Source organism: Chenopodium album, chromosome 23 (genome assembly GCF_948465745.1).
Source record: "Chenopodium album chromosome 23, dcCheAlbu1.1, whole genome shotgun sequence".
Classification (NCBI taxonomy): domain Eukaryota; kingdom Viridiplantae; phylum Streptophyta; class Magnoliopsida; order Caryophyllales; family Amaranthaceae; genus Chenopodium; species Chenopodium album.
The window spans coordinates 2,344,556-2,369,966 of record NC_137856.1 but is presented as its reverse complement, the minus strand read 5'-3'; the positions used below and the strand labels follow the sequence as shown (position 1 = coordinate 2,369,966).

The 25,411-nt window shown below is 37.0% G+C and overlaps 5 protein-coding genes across 5 annotated transcripts; 3 read left to right on the top strand and 2 right to left on the bottom strand.

Moving 5' to 3' along the window:
• The first annotated feature begins 8,532 nt into the window (after positions 1–8,532).
• LOC145609570 (putative disease resistance protein RGA3) lies at positions 8,533–9,246 on the top strand. Its single transcript, XM_081665024.1, has one exon. The coding sequence runs from the start codon at positions 8,533–8,535 to the stop codon at positions 9,244–9,246; it is 714 nt and encodes a 237-aa protein (XP_081521150.1).
• Positions 9,247–9,266: 20 nt separating this feature from the next.
• LOC145609569 (putative disease resistance RPP13-like protein 1) lies at positions 9,267–10,463 on the top strand. Its single transcript, XM_081665023.1, has one exon. It carries the CDS (start codon positions 9,267–9,269, stop codon positions 10,461–10,463), a length of 1,197 nt encoding a protein of 398 aa, XP_081521149.1.
• Positions 10,464–10,581: 118 nt separating this feature from the next.
• LOC145609566 (putative disease resistance protein RGA4) lies at positions 10,582–11,451 on the top strand. Its single transcript, XM_081665021.1, has one exon. It carries the CDS (start codon positions 10,582–10,584, stop codon positions 11,449–11,451), a length of 870 nt encoding a protein of 289 aa, XP_081521147.1.
• A 434-nt stretch (positions 11,452–11,885) lies between these two features.
• Positions 11,886–15,585, bottom strand: LOC145609184 (putative disease resistance protein RGA4). The gene is made up of 2 exons (XM_081664732.1): positions 15,459–15,585; positions 11,886–14,457 (listed from the first exon to the last, which is right to left on the bottom strand). Exon 2 carries the CDS (start codon positions 14,417–14,419, stop codon positions 12,221–12,223), a length of 2,199 nt encoding a protein of 732 aa, XP_081520858.1. The 5' UTR covers positions 14,420–14,457; positions 15,459–15,585; the 3' UTR covers positions 11,886–12,220.
• LOC145609565 (putative disease resistance protein At3g14460) lies at positions 14,584–24,765 on the bottom strand. Its single transcript, XM_081665020.1, has 2 exons — positions 22,275–24,765; positions 14,584–14,618 (listed from the first exon to the last, which is right to left on the bottom strand). Exons 1-2 carry the CDS (start codon positions 24,763–24,765, stop codon positions 14,584–14,586), a joined length of 2,526 nt encoding a protein of 841 aa, XP_081521146.1.
• Between the last annotated feature and the right edge of the window lie 646 nt (positions 24,766–25,411).

The following is a 25,411-nucleotide window of genomic DNA, read 5'->3' as shown; positions in this document are numbered from 1 at the left end:
AACTAACCTAACATATTTACAACAATCCTTAAAAATATAAAATTAACATAACTTAATTAGATAGTTTCGTCAATTGTTGTAGGTTAAGGATACTTGGGCTTCAGTGTCATCCAAGCAACCTTGATATTTTAATGGGCCGGATTTTTCCTGAAAGTTTGACTGAAGTGTTTTTTGTGTTAATTCCAAAAATTGAAGTTCCACGGAAGCCCAATCAGTTCAGGCCCATAGGCTTGTGCAACATAACTTACAAACTGGTAACTAAAGTGTTAGTTAACCGTTTGAAGCCGATTCTTCTCAATCTTATATCTCCAACTCAATGTAGCTTTGTGCCGAGAAGACAAATCACGGATAATATCATAATTGTCCAAGAGATGTTGCATACCATGAGACGAAAACAAGGGAAAGTGGGCTATATGGCAGTTAAAATTAACTTCGAAAAATCTTATGATAGGCTTAGATGGTCATTCATTCGAGAATCCTTGATGGAGCTTAGACTTCCTCAAAACATGGTTGAACTAGTAATGACGTGCATTAGTTCAACCAAACTGAGCATCTTGTGGAATGGTGAATCGACACAATATTTTATTCCATCTCGAGGAATTCGCCAAGGAGACCCTTAATCCCCATATATATATATATGTGATATGTATAGAGAGATTGGCTCATCTTATTGATAGAGAATGTCACTTGGAGGCGTGGAAACCGGCTCGGGCTAGCATTGGTGGGCCGGCCTTTTCAAATCTAGCCTTTGCCGACGACCTAATTCTTTTCTGTGAGGCTAGCATAGATCAAGCAGTACTTATGAAGAAATGCCTTAATGAGTTTTGTGGAGCTTCGGGTAGTAAGGTTAGTGTGGAAAAATTTCGTGTTTATTTTTCTCACAACACTAACTTTAATATTAGAGATGCTATTTGCAATGAATTGGGAATGGAGGCTACGGAGGACTTTGGTAATTATTTAGGCGTCCCTACTATTAGTGGCCGAGTCACAAAAGATAATCATCAATTTTTAATTGATAAGATTAACTCGAAGCTAGCAGGTTGGAAAAGCAAGACCTTATCTCTTGCGGGAAGGGCCACGTTGGTACAATCCCCACTCTCATCTATCCCTTATTATACTATGCAAACTACCAGGATTCCTAAAGGGATTTGTGACGAAATTGATGTCAAGTCATGAGCTTTCTTGTGGGGTAGTACAGAAGAGAAAAAAAGAATGCATCTTGTTTCCTGGCAAACCATTAACAGGCAGAAAAAGGATGGTGGGTTGGGAATTCAGAGTATGCGTCAAGTGAATGATGCGTTCCTTTCGAAATTAGGTTGGAGAGTCCGAGCAGAACCACATTCTTTGTGGTCTCGAGTGATTCGTCATAAATACTGCAAAGGGAGATGTGATGTGGAGATGTTTACCCATAAGAGTGATTCATCAAACGCTTGGAGAGGTATGGTTGATAACATTGATGTGTTGAAGCGTGGGATTGATATAGCAGTGGGTAATGGTCGATCAACTTCATTCTGGAATCAGAGATGGGCTACAGATACTCCCTTGATAGAGTTAACTACTCCTCCTCCTCCTAGCTTCTCTTTGGATTATACTGTTAGGGAGATGTGGGATGAAAATAGAGGCTGGATAACTGAACATTTTGCTGATTATCTTCCAGCGGAGGTATTGATGAAAATTAATTCTCATGAATTAATTGAGGATGAGGATGCTGTTGACAGTATATATTGGAACGGGTCATCCTCGGGTGGTTTTACTATTCAATCAGCTTTGCAAATCATTAAGAGGGAGAATAATCAACCCGAGGTTCAAGACATCAAGTGGAAGAAAATCTGGAAACTCCGAGTACCTCAAAGAATCAGATTCTTTTTATGGTTAGCAGCTCATGATAGATTAATGACAAATTCGAACAGATTCTTAAGACACCTTACACCTGATCCTAGGTGTTATGTTTGCGGGTATATTGAAGAGAACACGAGTCAAATCCTTAGAGATTGCCCCGCAGCCAAAGTCATTTGGCGAAAGCTGGGAAGGGGGGTCTGATTTGCGTTGGCAAGCTGATGAATGTAGCAAGTGGTTATTAGAAAATTTGAAGGACAAGAGGGAGGCAGAGTTAGATGGTTAGCCGATTATGTTTGCCACCATTTGTTGGTGGTTATGGAGGTGGAGGAATGAGAGGTGCTTTGAGAGAGAGTCGGCTATTCCTCTTGACCAAGTTAGTTTCATCTATGCTAGAGTTGGGGATATTAATAGAGCATTCGAGTCTAATTTGTTGCAGGGTCTCCCTAAGAAGCGTAAGAGGACAGAGATGCTGATTAGGTGGAACTTCCCTCGTGAAGGTTGGGCTAGATTGAACACAGATGGAGCATCTAAGGGCAACCTGGGTCCAGCTGGGGCAGGAGGGCTGATCAGATGGCACAGGGGAGAGCTTCACCAAATGTTTGCTATGAATTGTGGCATTTGCTCGAGTACTAAAGCTGAACTTCTGGCATTTATGAGAGGCATGGCGTTGGCTTGGAATGCAGGACACCGGAAAATTCAGATTACTGTTGATTCCGAGACAATTGTTCGTATGTTACTGGATCCAATTCCAACTAACTCTCCATTTTTACACATCATCCGCAAATGTAAGTCCCTGATTTCAAATAGGGATTGGGAACTCTCTATTGGACATTGTTATAGGGAAGCTAACCGGGCGGCAGATTGGTTAGCCAACTTTGGAGCATCGTCCACCCAAAAGCTTGTCATCTTCGAGGCGGTCCCAGAGGACCTTCGTGCTGTTTTATCGGAGGACTTGCGGGGTGTAACGAGGCATCAAATGGTGCTGTTGGAGTAGAGCTTCTAAAGCTAGTTTGAATAAGAGCTTTGTAGCTCAGTAGTTCTTTTTTCTTTGTTTGTTTTCTTTTCTTTTGTGTGCTGTTTTGTTTCGTGTGTTTTTCCTTTCTAGCTTGCTTAGTTTGTTCTTCCTTTTTGGGGCTTGCCCCTCGTTCTCACCCAAAAAAAAAAAAAAAAAAAAAAGGATACTTGGGCTTCACACAGTACAGGATTAAGATCCTGTTGTCTCTATTTCTCCAGCTCCTTGTTGGAAATTCGCAGGCCAAGTTTTTGTGGAACTTGTTGTCTTTTACGCAGACCAAGTTAAGCTTCTCAACTTAATATCTTCATGTTCCTGTTAGGGAACTCAGTTAGTTTCACTAATGAACTCTTCTTCTACTTTCTTTAACTTTCCTAGGTTACTCTTCCACTTCCAAATTCCAATTCACTTGTTCTATTTAAAACACTTAAAGAAATCTCATTAGTTGAAGTTTGCCTTTTATGTTCACCATCATCAAAACTCTTAAGCTTCAATAAAAAAAACATGGAACATTATATTATTAAAAACACACACAGAAACATTTTTTTTTTAAAGCACCCGCATAAAAACATAATAAAACTTATTTTAAAGGCAAATTAATTAGATAAAAGTGGCTGGAATAATCTCACCTTTGGACCGTCCGCTAAAAATAATCCCACCTTTGGATTATTTTTTAATAATCCGACCTTTAATGCCAATCTTCTTTAAATGGTCCACGGTGACTTGTAACTGGTTGAGTAGGTCTTTTTTTAAGGAAAAAAAAATATTAATTTACACTTGTTGCCTCTTAATTGTTAAAAAAAACAAAAAAAAAAAACAAAAAAAACACGCACCACCACTTCAGCCACATCACCATCCCCACCACCACCAACCAAGCCCAAATCCAAAACTTGAAACCGCCATCCCACCCATACCCGAAACCACCGCCACCTGACCACGCCGACCAGAATCCCAACCCAACCTCAAAACCCCCTTCAAAAAATTGATACCCCATTAACCCAAGACCGTTCGAAAACCACCAAACCAAATCTCAAGAAATGATAAGGTAGTTTGATGCGGACGGAATCAGGGGCAAAGGAGGTCAGCGCGGCCAGATTTGGAGGAAGGAAGATATCGGCGCTACTGGAATTGGGAACGAGGGATGGGGGAGGTCAACGAGTCTGAAATCGAGGGCAGGAATGGTCAGTGAGGCCAGCATCGGGAGACGGGGGAGGTCAGCGCGTTTGGATTCAAGGTACTACGGACGTCGGCACAGCCGGCTATGGTGGCAAGGGTGGTCGGCGCGGCAGGAAGGTTGTTTGGCTGGTGGGTGGTTTTTGAAATTAATTAATTGATATTTTAAAAAAAAAAACTTCTTTTTTTTTTTTTTTGGACAATGTCAAGTAACTTGCTATCACGAGTTAATTGACCGGTTGGAAACCATTTAAAGAAGATTGTTATTAAAGGTCAGATTATTAAAAAATAACCAAAAGGTTGGATTATTTTTAGCTAACGGCCCAAAGGTGGGATTAATCCTAGTAATTTTTCCAATTAATTAAGGTTCATATATCCCAACTTAGTTGAATTAAAGCTTGTTCAAGCTCAAGCATAAACTTGAAATGCAAATTAAACAAGCACAATTGTTGACAAACCAAAAACAAGACAAACTCTGATCTTAAAATTTTTAACAAGCCAAGTGTGAAGAAAATTATAAAGGATCATTCAATCTTTCATGACTTCTTGAGATACCTCAAACAAAAATACTTTAATTCTTAACAAGATAAGCTTAGTTAGAATAGGCCAAAATTCAGGTCGGATTGGATAGTTTGTAAGCCTCGGGTATGGAAGGATTGTTTTTATTTTTGCTTGATGAATCACATTAGATTACATAAATCTATTTAGATATACATCTTAGATATGTATATTTATTTTGTTGAATGGATCAAAGTAAATGAATCACATTGGATTACATAAATCTCATTAGATATACATATATATTTGACAAGGAATCACATTGGATAGTCTAAAAAATGCAACAAATCTTAGATGATTTAATATTCATTATTGGCCTATATAAGCTTAGTACAGACAATAGATTTTTCAAACAAGCCTTCAAAAAAGAAAAAAAAAATAATCAAAGATTTTTCAAACAAATTTTATTCTTAATTTCTCATATAATTTACAATGACCAAGGTTTCTTTTGCCTTCTTTTTTACTCTGCTACTCTTACTCTTCTCTTATGGTAATTTTTTTTTTTTTTAAATATTTTACAGAGTGGTGCTTGGTTCACATACATAAGATTTAGGTTGAATAAAACCTATAACTAATTAACTATTGTTTGTTTAAGAGTATTTTTAACATATACCAATGTGTGAATTAAACGTCCCTCTTATTCATTCATTTCTTACTAAAATAATGTACTTACAATCATATGAAGTACTTCATACTTCGTATATTTTTACTTTTAATCATTGATTATTATTATTTTTTTATTTTTCTATTTAGGTGATGTATTTGCAAAGGTAATGCCAAAGAGGACAACATGCGCAAAACCTATGATTACAATAGAACCTCAATGCACAACACGTCTTTGTCAGACAAATTGTGAACATGAATATGGTAAATTTGAGCTTGGAGGTTGTCATACTGCCAAAAAGTGTTGCTGTGAATACAAAGATGTAATTATAAATTAGTAAGAGACTTTTGAATCAAGAAAGATTTGTATAACAATACATAATGTAACGGAGAGGAATAAACGCTTTCTAATTAAAATAAACTATTGATGCTTGATTTCTATTTCAACTCAAATTTATGGCCTACTAAACTTATATAGATGTTTGACTTTCTCATTAAATTAAGTCACCCTTCTAAGTTCTAACCAGATTTTAACTTAAGAACAGTAAGTTCAAACACCTCCTATTTACAACCACTGCTCATTTTTCTCATTTGCCCATTCACACTTTAAACATTGATATTTTTGTAAAAATAATAGCAAAAAATGAGTAATATGATATATTGAAAATACAAAATATAATGTAGTTTAGTAGAAAATACAAAATATAATGTAGTTTAGTAGAGAATACAAGTTGATCTTCATGATCATAAACAAAAAGTCAATCAACTAAATAAATAAACGATTTTTGTTTATCATTTGATTAACCGGGGCTTCCTCTAAGCATACCACCAAAGATGTAATAATGAACCATTGTTTAGAACTACACTCTTAAGTACAAAGTTAAACCTATATCAAATTAACAAGTACTCATCTCTATTATACAAGTCATGAGTAGTTCTAATTTTTTTTTTTTTTTATATTGTTTTATTCTATCCCATCTTTTAAAATAGGAAAAATTGATAAAAACAATCTCAACTTTCGTTGATTTGCTCAAAATAATTCAAAAATAATCGAACTTTGGGGGTTATTTACTTTAAACAGTCCCAACCGTTCACCCAACCTGTTATATCAGGTTACAGGACACATGGCACCACATAATTGGCTTAAATAAAAAAAAACAAAAAAAATAATAAAAAAAATTTAAAAAAAAAACCCACCCACGACCACCTCCATACCACCACCGCTGGCTGATGCCGAAGCTCCTAACCACCATCGTCAACCCTCTTTCATGCCGGCGTCGGCTCCCAGAATCTCCCTCCGACACGCCGTCGCCGGTGCTTCCCTCCTCCTTCCCCTAAAATCACCTAACCTCCACGGCAAATAAAACTTGAAACCCTTAAAATAACCCAGCCTCACCGCAAAAGCACTGCAATCGGCCCTCCCCCACCCTCCAAACCCTCGGCGCTAGGGTTTCGAGGGTGGGGGAGGGCCGATTGGAGGATTTTATCGGTGGGGCTGGGTTATTTTAAGGGTTTTGGGGTTTTGGTTAGGTGGTTTTGTGGTGGTGGTTTAATTGGTTTAGGGGTTAGAGGGGAAGGGGACGCGCCGGCGCCAGTGTGGGAGAGGGATGGTCTGGCGCGACAGTAAGGGGTGGGAGTATGTGGCTGGCGGTGGGAGAAGGCTACCGAAATCTGGGTGTGGTGACCTAGGGATGGCAACGGGTCGGACTCGGAGCGGATTATGCTAAATCCGACTCCGATCCGACAAGAAGTCGGATGTTAAATCCGATATCCGACTCCGACTCCGACATCCGACTCCGAAATCTGACTCCGACTCCGACTTCAATATCCGACCTCCGACTCCGACTCCGATCCGACCCGACTCCGAGTTTCTTTTACATTATTTAATATACTTTGAGATGTTGGGCTATTTGGGCCTTGACAACCCACACCCAATGCCACCATGACCCACACAAAAATCCACTATCTATTGGAGTCGGAGTCGGATAATCCGACAAAGTCGGACATTTGTCGGAGTCGGATTTTTTTCTCGGATTTTTTTTAGGATCCGACTCCGACCCTCCTCCGACTCGGAGTCGGATTATTTTAACGGAGTCGAGCTCGGATTACTTTTTTCTCGGACTCGGAGCGGATTTTTTTACCTCGGATCGGGGCAGAGTAGGGTCGGATTCGGACTGGATTGCCATCCCTAGTGTGGTGGTGGTGGTTTTCAAGTATTTTTTTTAAATAAAAAAAAACAACAAAATCAACCAATCATGTGGTGACAAGTGTCACTTTAACAAAAAATAAAATAAAATAACCTCTTTAACAGGTTACCGGTCACTTGGGACCATTTAAAGCGAATAACCCCCAAAGTTCGGATTATTTAAAAATAATCCAAAGTTAGGATTATTTTGAGTGAACTGGCGAAAGTTGGGATTATTTTTATCAATTTTTCCTTTAAAATATTTAGTGCCTATCCATCGCGTTCATATGAGTCTTGTCCTTGCATAAAACAAGTTTTAAATAATTTAATGGATTAAAAAAGTATCATTATGAGTTAGTAATTTAGTACTAACACACACTTTTTCACGGTATTTAAGAAATGTGGGGTTCACATGATATAATACAATTTAAAATGGGATTGAGTGGTTGTTAGGAGTGTAATTTAGTGGGTCATGTGCTTTAAATAAGGAAAATAGTATAGTTTTTCCCTAAAGTAACTTTCCTTTTATAGTGTGTTGCAAATATTGTGACATTTCCTTTTTAGGGAATTGTTGCAAGTAAAAGAAAACAGAGGAAGTATTACAGAGTACCAACTATTCAACTATTGAATAATTTAGTATTACCAACTATTCAACTATTGGATAATTTAGTATTAGTGTATTACCAACTATTCAACTACGAGTACGTAGTAAACGTCAATTTTGGGGCTACTCACATAGTGATCAAGTGGGACGGAAGCCCGGCTTAAATTAATACGGAGTAGCACCTTTGAATGGCACTAAACCACATGTTGGGCCCAATTTTGCTGCCTTTTTTTGACTTATTTGTGACAATATTATTGAATATTGCAGCCAATTAACATTGTGAGGAAAGTGCCTCAAAAATAATATATATATATATATATATATATATATATATATATATATATATATATATATATATATATATATATATATATATATATATATATATATATATATTAGGAAAGTACTCGGAAGTAACAAACAAAAAATGCAGCTTAATCAATCCAAACTACTAAATAATCATTGCAACTTGTAAGTTCAATCTTAGAGAAAAACACACAGAAGCTATGTTCTGAGCACTGTGATTTCTTTTTTGTGATTTCTGAGTGTATGTGCAATATGGCATTAGAATTTGTATGTGGGGTGTTTGCATCTGTTGTTGTACAAGAATTCGTAGACACGATCAAGAGTTTTGGTTACGATCAATTTCGACATGTGATAGCTGATGTGGAGAAGAAGTTGCAAGATCTGGAGATGAGTTATGTCAAAGCTCAGTTGATGCTTGACAAGGTAGATGGTTGGGAGCTTGTCAGCAGCAAGCCTCACCGAGATTGGGTGGGAGAAGTGAGGAGAGCTTGCTACGATATTGAAGACTTGATCACGGATGTCATGAGTGAGATGAGGAAGGCGCAGAATGCTCTGTCATTCTTGAAAAATTGGGTTCTGTCTCGTGAAATCGATGAGCAGCAACACAACTTGGATGTTTTATTAGCAAAAGCACTCAACTTGGTTGATATTGTAAGCATGGAACAGCCAAGGAACATGCTTGCAAAAGAGCCACTGCTTGATTCTAAGCCTTTCCTAAGGGAGCCGGTTAAGGAAGAGATCATCAAAACGCTGCTGCTTTCGACAAACTTCAGGAGGAATGGTGCTGCAGCTGCTGGTAGCAGCAGTAACAAGGGTGGGGGTGGGACTGCTGGTGTCATTGTTTTGATAGAGGGTATGTTTGGACTTGGTAAAACTGCACTGGCTCGTGTAATCGATGATGATAACAAAATCGAGGCTTGCTTCAACCAAAAGTTCTGGGTTAAGTTGTCAGGGATTTCAACTTGAGTAAAGTTTTAAGCTCAATGATGATCCAAGAAGATTCTGAACAGAATCAAATGCAGCAGTCAGGGCTAATACATAAAGATGTTGGTAACAGGTGTAAGGGAAAAAGAGTTTTCATTGTCTTAGATGACTTGTGCTACTTTCCAAATCTGCAAGACTGGGAAGAATTTGAAGTTCTTCTCCTCAACTCCACCCAAATGTTTGGGATCCTCATTACTACTCGAAATCCTAAAGTAACCCATTCTGTATCATCTATTAGCAAGGTTCCTGTCAGCAACCATCACTTGAAAGGACTATCGGAGGAAGATTGTCAATCGATCATCTTAGGCAAGAAACTCTTGTCAGCATCAGTGGTCGACATCCATTCCAAAAGAAAGCGTCTTACCCTGGAAGAGTCTGCACTTGAGATAGCTGAGAAATTCTGCAAAGGCCTACCTTTAGTGGCCAATGTCATAAGACCCCACCTTTACAATGAGCCAGAAGGACAATGGTCTAACATGTTGTCTAGAGATCTATGGGAGATGCCATTATTTAGAGAACAGATCTTTCCAGCATTCAGATTGAATTTATCAGATCTCACCCGAGGTTTGAAAAGTTGTTTCTGTTATCTCTCACTTTTCCCAAATGACTTCAATTTTCAGAAGAAAGATCTTGTGCAGTACTGGATGGCAGAGGGTTTCGTTAAACAAGGGCAGCCAGGGGAGCCATACCACACTGCAGGCTGGGAAGAAACGGGCAATCATTTGTTTGATGAATTGTTATCAAGATCTACTATTGTCTATGATCATGAGTCACAAGTCTACAAGATGCATGAATTCATCCACCGTTATGCTCAATATGTCAGCTCTGACATTTACCTGCGCCTTGACAAACAATTTCTCAATGCATACTCCTCTTTAAGTAAAGGTATGCCCTTTATTTCTCCAACTTGGTACAGTAAAGCACGGCATGTATCTTTTGTTTTCCTGAAATTTCCGCCTTCAGTGCTGAAGGAATTGGAAAAATGTAAGGGTGTGCGCACAATTGTTACCCTCCTTGAGCGCACTGAAATCAAAGAGCTTGGCTATGGACTTTTCAGTAAACTACAATCTCTTAGGGTACTCAACTTGAGTGCAACTTATATCAGTGAGCTGCCAGGATCAATTGGCAATTTGAAACACCTTCGGCTCTTAGATGTGTCTAGAACAGATATAGAGTCCTTGCCTGTGTCAGATTTCTAAGCTCACTGAATTACAAGTTCTCAGACTCACTAAATGTTATATACTTGAACTGCCTAAAGATACTAAGAACTTGACTAACCTGGTCCATCTTGAGGTTGACATAAAACGTTTGTCTTGCATGCCCGCTCACATTGGAAAGCTAACAAAACTCCAAACGCTTCCTGCATATATTGTGGGTACCAAGGATGGGTGTCAGATCACAGAGTTGAATAAGTTGAAGCAGATTCAAGGATCCATTTGCCTTACAAATTTAGAGAATGTAACGGGAGAAGATGATGCTAAGAAAGCCATGTTGAGCAATAAACGATTCATCAAAAGACTAGAACTTGAATGGAGCAATAACATGAAAAATCCATTACAAGCAAAAGGAGTCCTCAAAGGACTTGAACCTCACCAGGATTTAGAAGAGTTAAATATAATGGGATATGGTGGTGATAAGTTTCCGAACTGGTTGAGCGAACCAGAATGCAGGCTCACTAGCATTCATCTAGAAAGATGCCACAGATGCAAAAGCTTGCCACCACTAGGACAACTTCCATATCTCAAAGCTCTTCATTTACAGGAAATGTGCAGTATAATATGTATCAATGATCAATTTTTGGGAGCAGGAGCTGCTTCTAGTTTCCCAGCATTGGAGTTGCTAATACTTGAAGACATGACAAGCCTTGAAAAGTGGGAAGGAAGACTGCTAATGCCTCGCTTACGTGATCTCAGGATCTTGAGTTGTCCAGTGTTGCATGCTCTGCCTTCCCTAAATCAACTTGCTGCACTGGTAAATTTGGAAATCAGAGATTGTGCAGCATTACAGTCACTGCCAGGAGGAATAATGCCCTTGTCACTAAAACAGCTGATCATTGAAGACAGTGATCTGCTAACACAGAGATGCCTACCAGAATCTGGAGCCGACTGGTGCAAGATCAGCTTAGTTCCCAGCGTAGTTATTGACTTTCTGCCCATTGAAACCTTGACTAGTTACACAATTCAATAAGTCACCAATGATCAATATTCCTCAAATCTGTAAAACTTATTGCATAAGTTTACTACTGTAATATTACAATTTACAAGTTAGATAAGTTCCCTTTTTCTTTTTTTCTCTATTTCAAATTCATCATTGTACAATAAAATTAATGGGAAAACATTCAATCATTAGTACACCATATTAGATTTTCATTAAAGGGAGTTTATGTTGAAATTTTGAATCAGATAACCCACTATTTTACACAATACTTTGATGCAATAAACATCTAACAAAATACCATTATGTACTTGTTTTTTTTTCAATTACAATTCATGTCTGCAAATAAACATGGTACTACCCATCATATATTACACAATACGTACAGATCCTCCACTCAAATTAACTGAATAATTACCCCCCCCCCCCTCTCTCTCCAAAAAAAAAAAAAAAAAAAGAAAGAAAAAAGAAAAAATGAGTAACTTCTGTAAAATCCCCTGTATCTACCTGTTGGATGTCGCATAAACAACAGTGGCCTTGTAGTCTGGCTGTTGCTGCAAATCCCATTAGAATGACACTTCTTTAGTCTTCTTGATGATCCTGAAATACAAAAAATAAACAGCATATAAACCGGCATTGGCCAACTCTAGGATGGTCCCAATTCATGCACACTACAATAATGCTGCTAATATACTCCGTATGACTGAGTAATTCCAATAATCCATACGCACAAGGTCTTGTGTCATATAATACGTAAAGTGTATGATATGATTCAACACCTAGTATTCAGCACATTTTCAGATCAGTGGGAGGATATTTCTTCATAGTCAATCCACACGCTGGGAATATGCTCCATCTTATGCCAATCTTGGCCATGCAGCTTTGAGCAGCTTGATTTAAGTAACGGACAATCTTCAATCACTAATTGTTCAACAGAAGCAGGTAACGGTCCCCTAGGTAAAGATGGAAGTAAAGGACAGTAACTCATCTCCAAAACTTGAAGAGAAAGGATGTTTGTAAGGCTGCACAAATCAGCGAGTTTAGGACAATCCTTTATGGTAAGTTTAAGAAGGGAAGAAAAGCATAATTCTCCCATGTCTCTCCATGATTCCAAATTGAGCATGGATGTGAGGGCCAGATTTCGCAAATTCGGGAATGCACCATTAGCACTCCCTGCAACAGTGGATGCACTATTTCCACAGAAATTAAGATCAATGATTCTCACTCCAAGAAGTCCATTTAAGGTAATTGATTCAAGAGAGCATAGCTGACCTAGAGCTGGCAGGTACTGACATTGTTCACATTTGGAAAGGGTTATGCTCACCAGATTCTTGAAAGATGGATTAGCAATCCAACTAGGAAATTTAGAACCCCCATAATAAAGTACCCATAAGTTAGTTAGCATTGCATGTGGCTCCAGATATTCAATGACCTGATCATCAATTTTGATGTCTTTTTCTGCTCTGGGACACCATCGAAGCTCCAGTCTCGAAAGGCTGGGCTTAGCTTTTAGGTTTGCCTCTTTAACTTCCTCCAAGTTGGAAACATTTTGAAGCCTTGAGAGGCAAAAACTTCCTTGAAGGTATCTAAGGTTCTTAAGTTCTGCTAGGCTGCATTCACTTTCTAGGCCAACAGGGAACTCGGACAATGTGCGAAGTCGAGTTAATGCTCCAATTCCAGGGCAAATGGAATTTAAGTAGCAAAGTGTACCAAGATCAAGATGCACAAGACTTTCTAGCTTCGTTGTAGTTTTGGGTAATGTAACCAGGTGGGGACAATTTTGAAGCTTCAATGTTTGCAATTTTTGGAGGCGGCCAATGGTTTCCGGTAAATGTTTGATCAGAGTCTCTGAGAGGTCCAAATAACGAAGATCCTTCAAAATGGCAATAGAACTTGGGAGTTCTGACAGCTTAGTCCCATTCAAAGACAAAACTTCCAGGACCCTCAATGAGATAAAGAAATCGTAAGGTACGCGCTCTATGCAAGATTCATGACCACGCAAGAACCAAAGAGTCCTCATCCCTGCCAGCCGTTTAAGCAACCTGAGATTTGAAGGCACATTTTGCACTGTCACATGACAAGGAGGTTCAACCACAGACAGATCTTTGACAGTATCATCCAATTGGTCCACCCTAAGGTGGCTGAATCTAGCTGACAACTCGACAGAAATGATAAATTCATTTACCTTGTACCACACCGACCCAGTTCTGATGTCTTCCCTTGAACAGACAATGTACCCACTAGACTGAAGGGCTTCAAGATAGCCAGCAGATATGTAATTGGCAGACAATTCCTGGAGATGACCTGCTACCATCCATAACTGCACCAGCGTATCTCTATCAATTTCATATTCCTTGGGGAAGATACTTAAAAGTAGGAAGCAATCTACATATTGAGCAGAAACTTGAGGAGAACTGATCAGTGAGTCCAACGGGCTGTAATGTGTAGGTTGTGAATATCTAGATCTGGTTAAACCAACACGCAGCTGCAACCGCCTACATTTCCCCTTCACAACAAGATGCTCTTTCTCTTCCAGAGCTCGAAGACTCTGCAACATGTCATTAAAAGGTAGAATGTTTCTAGTATTTTCCTGGCCTAAACTAACAATAGATGATGACTCAGACTTCCTTATTATAGAGGGTTTCTGACTCGGAGCAATGCATTCTATGTAGAGCTGATTTTGCAATTTCTCACTTTTCAGTCCAACAGTACGGTGAAATATCACAGAATGACCAGCAGCCAACTCCTTGGCCTTAACAAATTGATGCCAACCATTGTGGAAGGTGCAACTTTCACTAAAGAACCTCAAATGAAAACGCCACTCTTCCCCGCTTTGAAGTTCAATAATGCCAACTTCACCTTTCTCATCTTGTGCCTGAATAAACACATGCTGGTGGCCTTTTGGTACAGAAAGGTGTAAAACATCGCTTTCAGTCAATTCCTTGCAGAACAAACGTTCTGTCTTCTGAATGCCTCCTTGTTGGCCATCACTGCCTTCCATCAGTCAAAGAGTACGTTATAGTGATGATCTCCAATAACCTGCACAATTCAACAGAACTAGCATTGATTTACTGAGCTTTGGCATCATAGATCGTAGAATCAAAGAAAAATTTATCAAACATCATTAGAACTTTTTTTTTCATTCTAATGTAGTCAACATATAATTTATAGCTGAAAGTCACAGGCCTCAACAGTCACCACTACAGTGAGCCATAGATGAGCATCAAATATGATTAAAAGCAAAACATTACAATGCGCTTATCTTGTCACAGCTTACAGCATGTTGTTGGCTCGATCAACATGAATGTGGTGGCAAACTGAATCTTAATCATTCAAAAACATTTAGATTTATGAGGCTATGTCAGCTATGGTTATGTGTCTAATCTAGGCTTTGTCCACCTTTGATTTCTGGTTATTATTACAGTCTGATAATGTCACACTAGATCTTTAACTTCATATCAATTAAAAATAAGGAAATTTTGTTAAAAAAAACCAAATATTGTGAAAACCCACCTTTTAAAATTCCAAATTGGGCAAACTAAAGGGTAGCAATTCAAAAAATTTACTCATACAACCTCCAACCTCCTTCCTATAAAAGGATTGCCCATTTGTTTTAAATGGCATCTGCCAACACATTTTTGATTTTATATACAGTATCTTCAATTAATTATTAACAACACTTATAAAAATTGATAATTTTATACTACAAAGTACAAACTGAAATTCATCCAACAACATTATTAAAAAGCTTTTTCTCTTATCAAATTACTAAATAAACATAGTCAACCTAAATACAAACCATTTTCACAGTCACTCAAATAAGGAACAGAGCTCCTGTTTCAAGCCTATCTCAAACAAACATTGATTAAGCAAACTTAACTTAATAGATCAAAAATCTGAATACCCAATTTGTATAATCAATAATAATAGCTATATTAAAAAATAATTCATTGCCCAATTATTGATCAATCGATCAAGATTTTTATATTGCTGCACAATATACGAATTCATAAGCATAATTAATTTAATGAGAAACTTACCGGTAATCTTTATGGCAGCGGGAAGAGATGGTGCCTTGGTGGGGTGGCGATAATGGTGGCGAAGGAGTGAAAAAGAGGTGGACTAGAAAAATGAGCTATGAGCAATTGAGCTGACGGGAGAGAGAGAGTGTTTGGTAGGAAAAAGAAAACTTTGAAATGTACTCCGTAACTCCTCCATCCAAGCCTATGATTTTATTTTTATTTTTATTTTTTTATTACTATTGTAGTAAAAAAGCATTTAACCCCACTTTATTTTATTTTAGTAAAACTAAGGGCAATATATATGAAACAATATGTAAAACTTTTTTTTTTTTTTTTTTTTTTTTTTTTTTTTTTTGGTGTCTAGAGAGCCAAAAGGCGGGGGTGAGAATCGATCCCAAGATCTCTTGGAATCGGGAGGGAAGCTCTAACCACTTGAGATATCACTCACTCTTTTTATATATATTGAACAAAATAATTAAAATTACTTTCACACAAATTGACCAAAAGTATTTTAAACTATTCGAACCGGCCGCAAGAAATGAAAGGAAGGACCATCATCCGTCAAGTGCTCCTATACAAGAGGCCCAACCAAAAGCTATCAAATAACAAATAGAAAATCCGAATAGTTGTTGGTCAATGAAAGCAAAAATAATAGACGAACGCGCGTTTAAGGCAAATTAAGCTACATGTTTTTTTCATTCTTTTAGAACTTGAGAAATCTCAATTAATAATTCAACAGGATCATTACCAACATTTCAATTAAAAAATTGTGCAATCCTAAATCTTCAACAAGCCCACTCAAGAAAATAGCAATTCATTCATCTCAACACTAGTAATATACACTAAAGCCACCATAATAAAACACGCACAATACACCTCACTTTTAAGAGATTAGTAATTCTCATAATCCATATGTTTTGATAGTGTATATAAATATTGCTCTAGAATATCCGAATTTTGCTCCACTTACATATTCAAATTTCACAACAATTGAATAAGGAACAGAAACAAAGGGGAGAATAGAAAAAGGCATGAATGGTTTCAAAAAAAAAAAAAAAAAAAGAAAAAGGCATGAATGGGAAATGAAAGAGAGAGGGGTAATTTGGGTATTCCAAGGGGGTGTGTTTAGTAAGTAAGACTTAAGTTTAGCAACCATGTATTTAAAATTTAATTACTGACATCACAATGGATAGCAAAAGTGGTAGAAGAAAGAGTAAAGGGGCTAGACGAAAATTCTACTAGTGGTCCAATGGGGCAATGGCAGCTCAAATAAGGTATATTAATATGAATAATTTTCTTAATTACTGTTAAATTCTTGCATTATTGCATTAACTAATTTATATTTCGTACTAGATGAGTAGTATGTTTGATTCAATTTAAAAAAATTAGTTGCAATTCCCCACAATTTCAAAACCCTAACATTCCAAAATGCGTATGTAATTCGTAATTTGTAATTTACATTGGGTTGATTTTGCGCTCTTTTGGGGAAATGTGTTCATGATCTTTGGTGGTTTAGATTTGTGATATTGAAAGCAAGACTCAATGTAACTGGTAATTTTTCGCAAATTTTCCTAGTTAAAACTTACCAACAATGTGCCAATTGAAATAAACTGGAGTTGTTTGATGGTGGTGATTTGATTGCTTGATCATAAATACGTTTACAATGGAAAATTGTCGCAATAGCTAAACGAATACTTCATATGTATTACAATTAACATTATGAAAATGAATTTTAATAAATGGTCTAAAAGTGTAACATTGAGAAGATTATTATGCAAATGCTTATTATTCTTTATTTTTTGCAGATCATGCTTTCCATAAATTGATCAACAAAATCGATTTGATGTTATGATGAGACCAATAGTGGAAATTCTGAATCTTCAACACTTGGACAAGGTATTGTTCCGGGTGAGCTCCGATACCGTGATGTCTTGGGGTCGTTGTAATACCCGAATATTTTATGATTTTATATATAGTTTATTTTTATTTATTAAAAAACTTTCTTAATCTCATATTTTTATTTTAGAGTTCGGAAAGTTTTAAAACCCTATTTTAATTTAAATAGGACTCTATATTCTTAAGGGTATATAAACTATTTAACCCTAATAATATTTACTGCTTGTTTATAAAAAAAGGGGGGGGCCTTGTTTATTCACGCTCTTCAGTTTTCTTATTCTTCTAGGCGTGGGTTTTACGAGGTCAGCAAAGAATGTTAATTATTTATTTGTTCATTCTTCTTAATCTCTTTAAAGTCAATAAGATTTTGGTTACTAAACCTCCTGCCGTCCTTTTTCTTTTCTTGGAGTTGTTTGGATGAATTGTATTTTCTTTCATCCACATTATTTTGGATCATGTGAATTCAAGATTTTTGACCAAACTAGTAGAGCAACCATGCTTGTGCATGCGTACCTTAGTGTTTTTTTTGAAGGTAATCACACGATCTCAATTAATTTTGTGATTTGTTTGGTTACAAATTGTTAGTATTAATTGTACTTTGTATTGTTATGTTTAAATCTTATAATTTGTGAATTATATATGATCATGATTTATACGTATATGATTGGTATGTGGTATTATACGATTTAATTGCAGCATTGATTGATTGTGTTATTCTAGATTTTTAATGTTGTTATTATAGGGAGTATTGTTTTACCGAGGATTTAGGGTTATTAATGCAGAGTATTAATTTGGGTTGAGAATTAATTATTTTTGGGTGATAGTATTATTTCCCTAAGAGTTGAGATGTTTTATGAATCAAATTGTTGTATTATTTGGGAACCTGTGCCATTGTTGAGTTATTACTATTAGTTTGTGAATTATTATTTGATCGATGTATAAGATCAAAGGTTGAGAATTATATTTTATTCTTGGTTTGAGGCTCGGCGTTATAGACCTTAGTCCTTGGCATGTTGGTAAGGAGATGATAATCATGAGTTAAGAATGAGGTACAATCTTTATTATTTATTTTTCTATGGTCCCCTACAGTGGGAATTGGCCCGTATGTGGTCTGGTTCAAGGTATTTTTCTGGTTATTGAGAGTATTCAAGTTTTTATACTTGTTGGTTTGTTATTCGAATTACCCATGTCCAAGGCTAGGTGTAGAACAACGAGCATGGCACACTTATTGGGTATGATCAGTTAATTGAGTAAAAGGTTCGTACTACTATTCGAGGTTGAGTTGATAAAGGTTATTTTTCTTTTTCAGAGTACAATGTGTAATGTAGTTTTAAACTACATTATTTAATTGAGTTTGTGTTGTCAATCATTCTATTATACTATATATTCTGATATGTGATGATTACTCAGCTTTTTGCTGACGTGTGTGTTATTTTGTTGTGCTACTTGTGTTTGCGGCCATGTCTTTTTCTTATGGTGGCCCTGCGACGATCTATTTTGGAATTTGTCCTTAATGGTGAGCAGACAAGATTGTTTAAGCAGGTTGATCAAGTGATCGTAGCTAAAGGAGCTCAAGTGTTTCGATTAGTGTTTTTATATCGAGTTTGTAAAGTTGTATAAATAGCTCACCTAGATTTGTTGGGTTGTAATTATTGGGATTTTGTAAGCCTTAACACTTGATAGATTGTCGAGTGTGGCGGTAATACCTTCGATTTAGGTGTATGCTTCCGCAATTTTATTTAAAGGTCGTTAATTTTCCTTTAATTCTTGTTTATTATTAATTAGTAAATCGGGGGTGTTACAGTCGTAAAGGTTTACCGTCCAATTTGATGCCTGCACAGTCAGCACAGATAATCTAGCCCGGGGGATTATCTGGGAATAACCGCTCCGATGCTAAAGTTAGTAATCTGAGGAAGAAAGTATGAAGAGAGAGAAAGGGTGTAGAGAGAGAGAGAGATTGTACCTTAATTATGAAAATGTGCCTGGGTAAATATAGGGGAATAACCAAGCAGGTGCCACCTATCATTATAGGTGGCACGCCGCTGACCTTGTAGGTGGCACACCAACCTTGTAGGTAGTAGGTGTCTACGTGGTTTTAAGCAGCTCTCCACGTGGCCGAGAAACCAGCCATTTTGGATGTTACGTGGGTTTGTAAATTGCTGGTTAATTAATAATATCCAAGCCACTTAACGGCCAAAGAGTTAGGTTGTCGGTATTATCCCGTACAACTAGCCCCCCAAGTGGGGACTGAAGGAATTGTGTCTTCGACAAGTTCAATTACTACATATATTAAGGATCACTATTATGGAGATAATAAGTTCATTCTATTGGGGCGTCATCTTCTGTTGCTAGACTATGAGAGATGATCTTTGGGCTAGTCAAATAGTCCAAAGCCCTTTAGAATGGATCTTATAAAGTCACACACAAGGGTAATGGGTTAAGCAAGTTAGAGGCCCATTAATGGGTCTCATGAGCATTTAATTAGTCATAAGTATGATTGGGCTAAATGTAGTTTGATTGGGATTAGGAATTGGGCTTTGATGTGGGCTATTATTTAGAGATATGATCTATAAATAATAGTCATGCCTAGGGTTGATTAATTAAGTCACAATGAACATACAGTGAATTGTGAATCTAAGCAACCAACATCCAAAGCCCTCAATCCCTCCTTAAACTCACGGCCCTCTCTCTACCCTCTCACCCACGGCCGTCCACCTTGGTGGCTCTCGTGGTGTTGCGCGGTAGTTCTTGGCTAGTTTGTTGTTCGTTCATCTCCGTAGAAGGTCGATTGAAGAGTTCTTTCGCGGCTAACTAGCATTAGTGGAGGTCTTAATCTGTGCCTGTGGACCAAGTAGAGGAATCACGATTGAGGTTCTTTATCTCCCCTTGTTCTTGCTCGATCGCACGTGGAATCACGCTTTAAAGGTACAATTATGTGTTCTTTATGTGTTATGCAAAGATCCTTGGATTAGGTACTGTATGAATATGATTCATGTTTATTTCCGCTGCGTAGTACCTATAAACTCCTACAGTGGTATCAGTTAGCCTATTGCATTTATGCATATTGCCAATAATTCTTTGATAATCCACAATTTTAATTCAATTAGGAGGGAGAATAATTTAATTATGGGTCAATTATTATATTAAATGTGATTTAACTCTTGGAATTGATTAAATATGATTTAATAATGCTCAAAATAGCCATGAAGAGGACCGGTTTTTGCCCTATTATGCTCAAAAATTTCGAAAACCCTAACCCTAGATTCGAAAATTTCGAAACCATAAACCCTAATTTGTGAAATTTGTGTTTTGATTTTGAATTAATTCGATAGTTACGTATACATGAATTTAATCTAGTTGATTTTATGTATAAATTGTGAATTTTGCATGATCAATGATTTGATTTAAAAGTTAAATTAAATTGGGGATTATTTTCATGAAGAACCCTAGATTTTAAAATTAGATTGTGAATTTAATTTTAATTGGATGAATTAGCATAAAAGTTATGTTTTAATTTACCATGGACCACATGAATTTTATTTAACAAAAGTTGTTGATTAAAATTGAAACAAAAAAAAAGGAAGGATTTAAGGTACGGCAGCCGCGGCTGGGTGGCGCTGCCACGGCGACTGCCGCACCAGGTGGTCCGGAGGGATGGGCGAGGAGGGGCAGCAAGTGGATCAGAAAGGTGCAGCAACAGCAGCACCGTGCAACAGTTGCGCGACACCTCACGGTGTACGGCCACCGTGGCTAGCTTCGGCTGGCCACACCACGGTGGCTGGCACATATTTTCAAAAAAAAAAAAAATTAGTTTTTTAAAAATTATTTCAAGATAATTACAAAATTATTTTGGGATAAAATTTGTTTTATTTTGGATAAATATTGTTTATTATGGGATAAAATCAAATCTTTCAAAAGTTGTTAAGTTTGATATTATCCATATTTAAAGTTGTTAAATTAGTAATTATCCATAATTAAAGTGGTTAATTTTGGATAAGATTTGTTAGAATATTCTGAGCATATTCCAAAAGGATAATAATTGATTTAAATAATGTGATTATTCCATAATTATTTTTGGATATAATTGATTTAAAATTTTGTGATTGGCTAGTAATTAGGATAGAATTTCCTAACTTTGTTAGGATAATCTTTGAGGATAAATATGATTCATCTTTTAAGATTAAAATAAGATTTAATTCTATCTCATACTAATTTAGAATATATGATATTTTATTGATGATCATGAACATCATTATCTAATTGCATTAATTAAAATATGAGATATTTAGATGTCATGTTTCCTTAATTGTGAATATTCGATGTTGTAGTTTAGGAAAGCATGATGAGTGATTTATTATGTGGCAATTTTATAATATATAATGTTGTTTATTGCTATATAATGACTAGTATGGCTTAGTAGATTGCTAAATACGATCTTGGCATCGTGATGTATTTTTGTAATCTTAGTACGGTCTACGTACCGATAAAGTATTTTGTAATTTTATGGTATTTTATTTAAGTAGTAGATAGAATAGAGTAGAATTACAGGTTGCAGTTAATCCAAGAAGCCCATGAAGTGAAGGCCCAAAGGAGCAAGGTGGATGAGATCCATGAAGATTCAAGTGGGAGCATTTACTTTATTAGTTTTCTTAGGATTAGGGGTCATGCTATGTCTTATTTATGCATTCAGCATTTTATGCATGTTAGATTTTATTGATGTTTTGTGATGATGCGCTAGAGTTCACTATTTAATCACAACATAATAAATCTAGATCCCAGTAATATTGATGCAACTTTTCCAATTAAAAACCCGACGAAACCTTCGATCGTTTATGATAGGTCGGCCCTCAGCAGAGTGTCATAATATATCTTGGGGAAGTGGGGGCAGGATCCATTGCAACGTCTTCAGCTTTGGACACTTCTCTATCTCAAGTTTACTAAATTTAGGCATGTTGTTGGTCCCCAAGTCTGTCAAGTCTTGAAGAACTTCCATGTCACTGAGTACTAGTGACTCTAAGTTCTTGAAACATACACCTGAACAGTTTTTAGGTGATCTACAGTAAAGATTTTCTATAGATGTTAAAGTATTCATTTTTTCAAGATGAATAGTTTTGAGTTCTGGGATCTGTCCAAGTGTTGGCAAAGTGTTGCATCCGTTCAATTGGACTTTCTCAAGTCCAAGAGAAGACTGGCAAAACCATTCGGGAAATTCAGAAAAACCATAGTTTGTTATATGCAACTCCTTTAAACTATCACAAGGTTCAAGGCCCCTGAGAACTTTATATTCATTTCTGTCATTCTTCAACTTTGTCCATTCGAGTTGCAACCTTTCAAGAGATAACTTGTCACTAATCTTGGCCCTTTTGGCCTCATCTTCATCCTGTACATTTTCAAGACTGGTGATACGAATAGATTTTTGGAGATGCTTCATCTTCTCTAATTCTTCAATACGATACCCTTCCTTTTCTCCCACAGCAAAAAAAGGGAGAGTCTGAAGGTTGATGAGCTTTCCGATATAGCGTGGCATTGATGCAAGGCTTTTTATGTCACTTTCTCCCCAATCCAAAAATACTAAATTTGTCAAATCGCTGAACTTTTTAGGTAATTGAAGAGTACAGTTTCCTGATTGTGTCTTGGCTTTCTTGAATTTGAAAACTTTTAGGTTTTTTAGAGTACATAAATCATCATCTACTCTTTTTACAAGGGTCTCAGATATGTCTAAATGTCGAAGGAACTTCAGATTTTTTATGAAATTTGGAAGCTTATCTATATTAGTGTTCTTCAAGACAAGTACTCTAAGGCGGGGTAGCCATGTAAAGAGATCACGAGGCATTTTGCTCAATTGGCCAGGTTTGCCATCGTATAGCGAGAGAAGTGTCCTTAAACACTTTAATTTCCTAATCCCCTTCCAAACGTGTTCTTGTATATCATGGGATACAGACAAATGGCAAGTATTGACATTATCAAAAATGTCTGAACTTTGATCAGTAAACCGCAAATATATTTTTGGAGCAGTGAGCTGAACAAAGCTATGAGTGAATTTATGCATTTCGTACCTTAATGTCGCAGAGTCCCTGGCAGACACTGGTTGAAGGATGGAGTTGTTCAGTAAATCGTTGAAACAATTCCTCCAATATTCTTTCGTGTTTGAATCACGGTCCTCCATCAACCCTTCACCAACCCATAATAGGGTTAATTCCTCTTCATCAAATTTATAATCGAGAGGAAATAGGGAGAGATATGTGAAGCATTTCACTATATGTGAATCTAGACTCGTATAACTTGATGTCAGATGTGGAAAGAGGTCTTTTTGGAATTCTGGCAAGTGACGCAACTCGAGCCGTTGATTACCCCCACCACGTTTGGCTAAAGCCCTTGCAAACACAATTGCAATTGAAGGCAAGCCATAGCACTGCTTAGCCATATTCTTGATGGTATTCTGCGAAACAGAACAATCCTGTAACGCTTCAGAAATCAGCTTTTGACAGCAATTGTCTGATAATGCCTTTAAGTAGTGTGGGTTAGTGTGAGTCGTCTTTCCAACATCCGGATTCAAAGTGGTGATGAGAAATTTTCTATTTCCGTTTGCAGGATATGTTTCACGAAATTCATTCCAATTCATGATTTCCACATATGACAACTCGTCCATCCAAAGCAACCACTCTTGATTGTGGAGCAGGTCAAGAGACTTCTCATTACTTAACAATGGCGATTTCATGCGACTATCAGGTAAAGTTTCCACTTGCAGATCGTACTTGTTAAAGCTGTTGCCTGACATTGAAGCCTTAAGAATAAGAGGGAACTTGGCACGTACCTCGTTGCTATAAAGGATGTAATCAGCAAGGGCCCTTTTTCCTATACCTCTTATGCCTACTATTGAAACTCCGTGTAAATTCTGCTGGCTGGTTAACTCTGTAATGATGACTTTTGCCTTTTCTTCTCTTCCCATAGATTCCAGTCGATCGTACGCACGTGGGACTCTTAAAGATGTTACTTCGTCTTTATCATTTGAGTCCTGGTGTGTTTCCAGATTTTTCTTCATAGCATCTAAATCTTTCAGCAATTCATGAATCTTTCGAGACAGCTTGATGTTTTTTAAGGACTTCGCAAGATTAAGGACTGGTTTTCTGTGCAGTGATGCTGAATTTTGATTCTTCTCCTTAATCTGGCTGACAATGTCATTCTTGAGGTCATCGGCATCATAGCACAGTCTGTACATAGTGTCCATTTGAAGTTGCGTGAATATATTGTCCGGTGAATTGTCCGTCAAACGTAGCTGCCTCTTTGCTTCAGCTAAACTTTTACCCAGATTTAAGAATGTTATATCCGCATTCTTAAACTTATCATACTCTTCAACTACGAATTGTTCCAATTGACTACTCAGAATCTTTAGAATAGCTGATGCAATTAGTGATTCCGCTGCAACCATTTTCAACTATCCCTTGTGCTTTCCTGAAGGAAGACAGAGAAATTATAGATCGGCAATGAGAGATAAATATAATATGCTATGAGCAATTTCATTTAGTTAAGATTTACTTAAGATGCCAAATACTTCCAAAAGTTCTAACTACTTATGTGTGTACAACTACAAAGTATAGACAAGTATCTATTGAAGTTCAGATTTTATAAAAATTGTAAAAGACTTGCCCTTCAAATGTACTCTCTTCGTTTTTTTAAAGTGTTACGGAGTACAATTTGACCGGAATACAATTTAAAGCAATGTAATTGACTTAAATATAAGGAAAATTTGTCTAAAAGGGACTTATATCTTCACTCTTTTGTCTGGAAGGACCTTATAAGTATGCTTTGTTGTCTAGAGGGACCTTGACGCCAGATTCCGGTGTTTGACTTTTTTACTCCGGCGTTGACCAGTCACGTGACTATCACATGACTTAAAAAATCACTGTCCCTCTTATTTTCTTCCTCTTTTCCCTCCAATTCACATTATATGCCCAGAATATTTCCCCAAATTGTTTCTCTCTCCTCACAAAACAAGGTGACTTAATCTAATCCATTGGATTTCCTTAATTTTCGAAGAAATTCAAGCAAGCAGCTTTCGATTAAGTCCTTTTCGC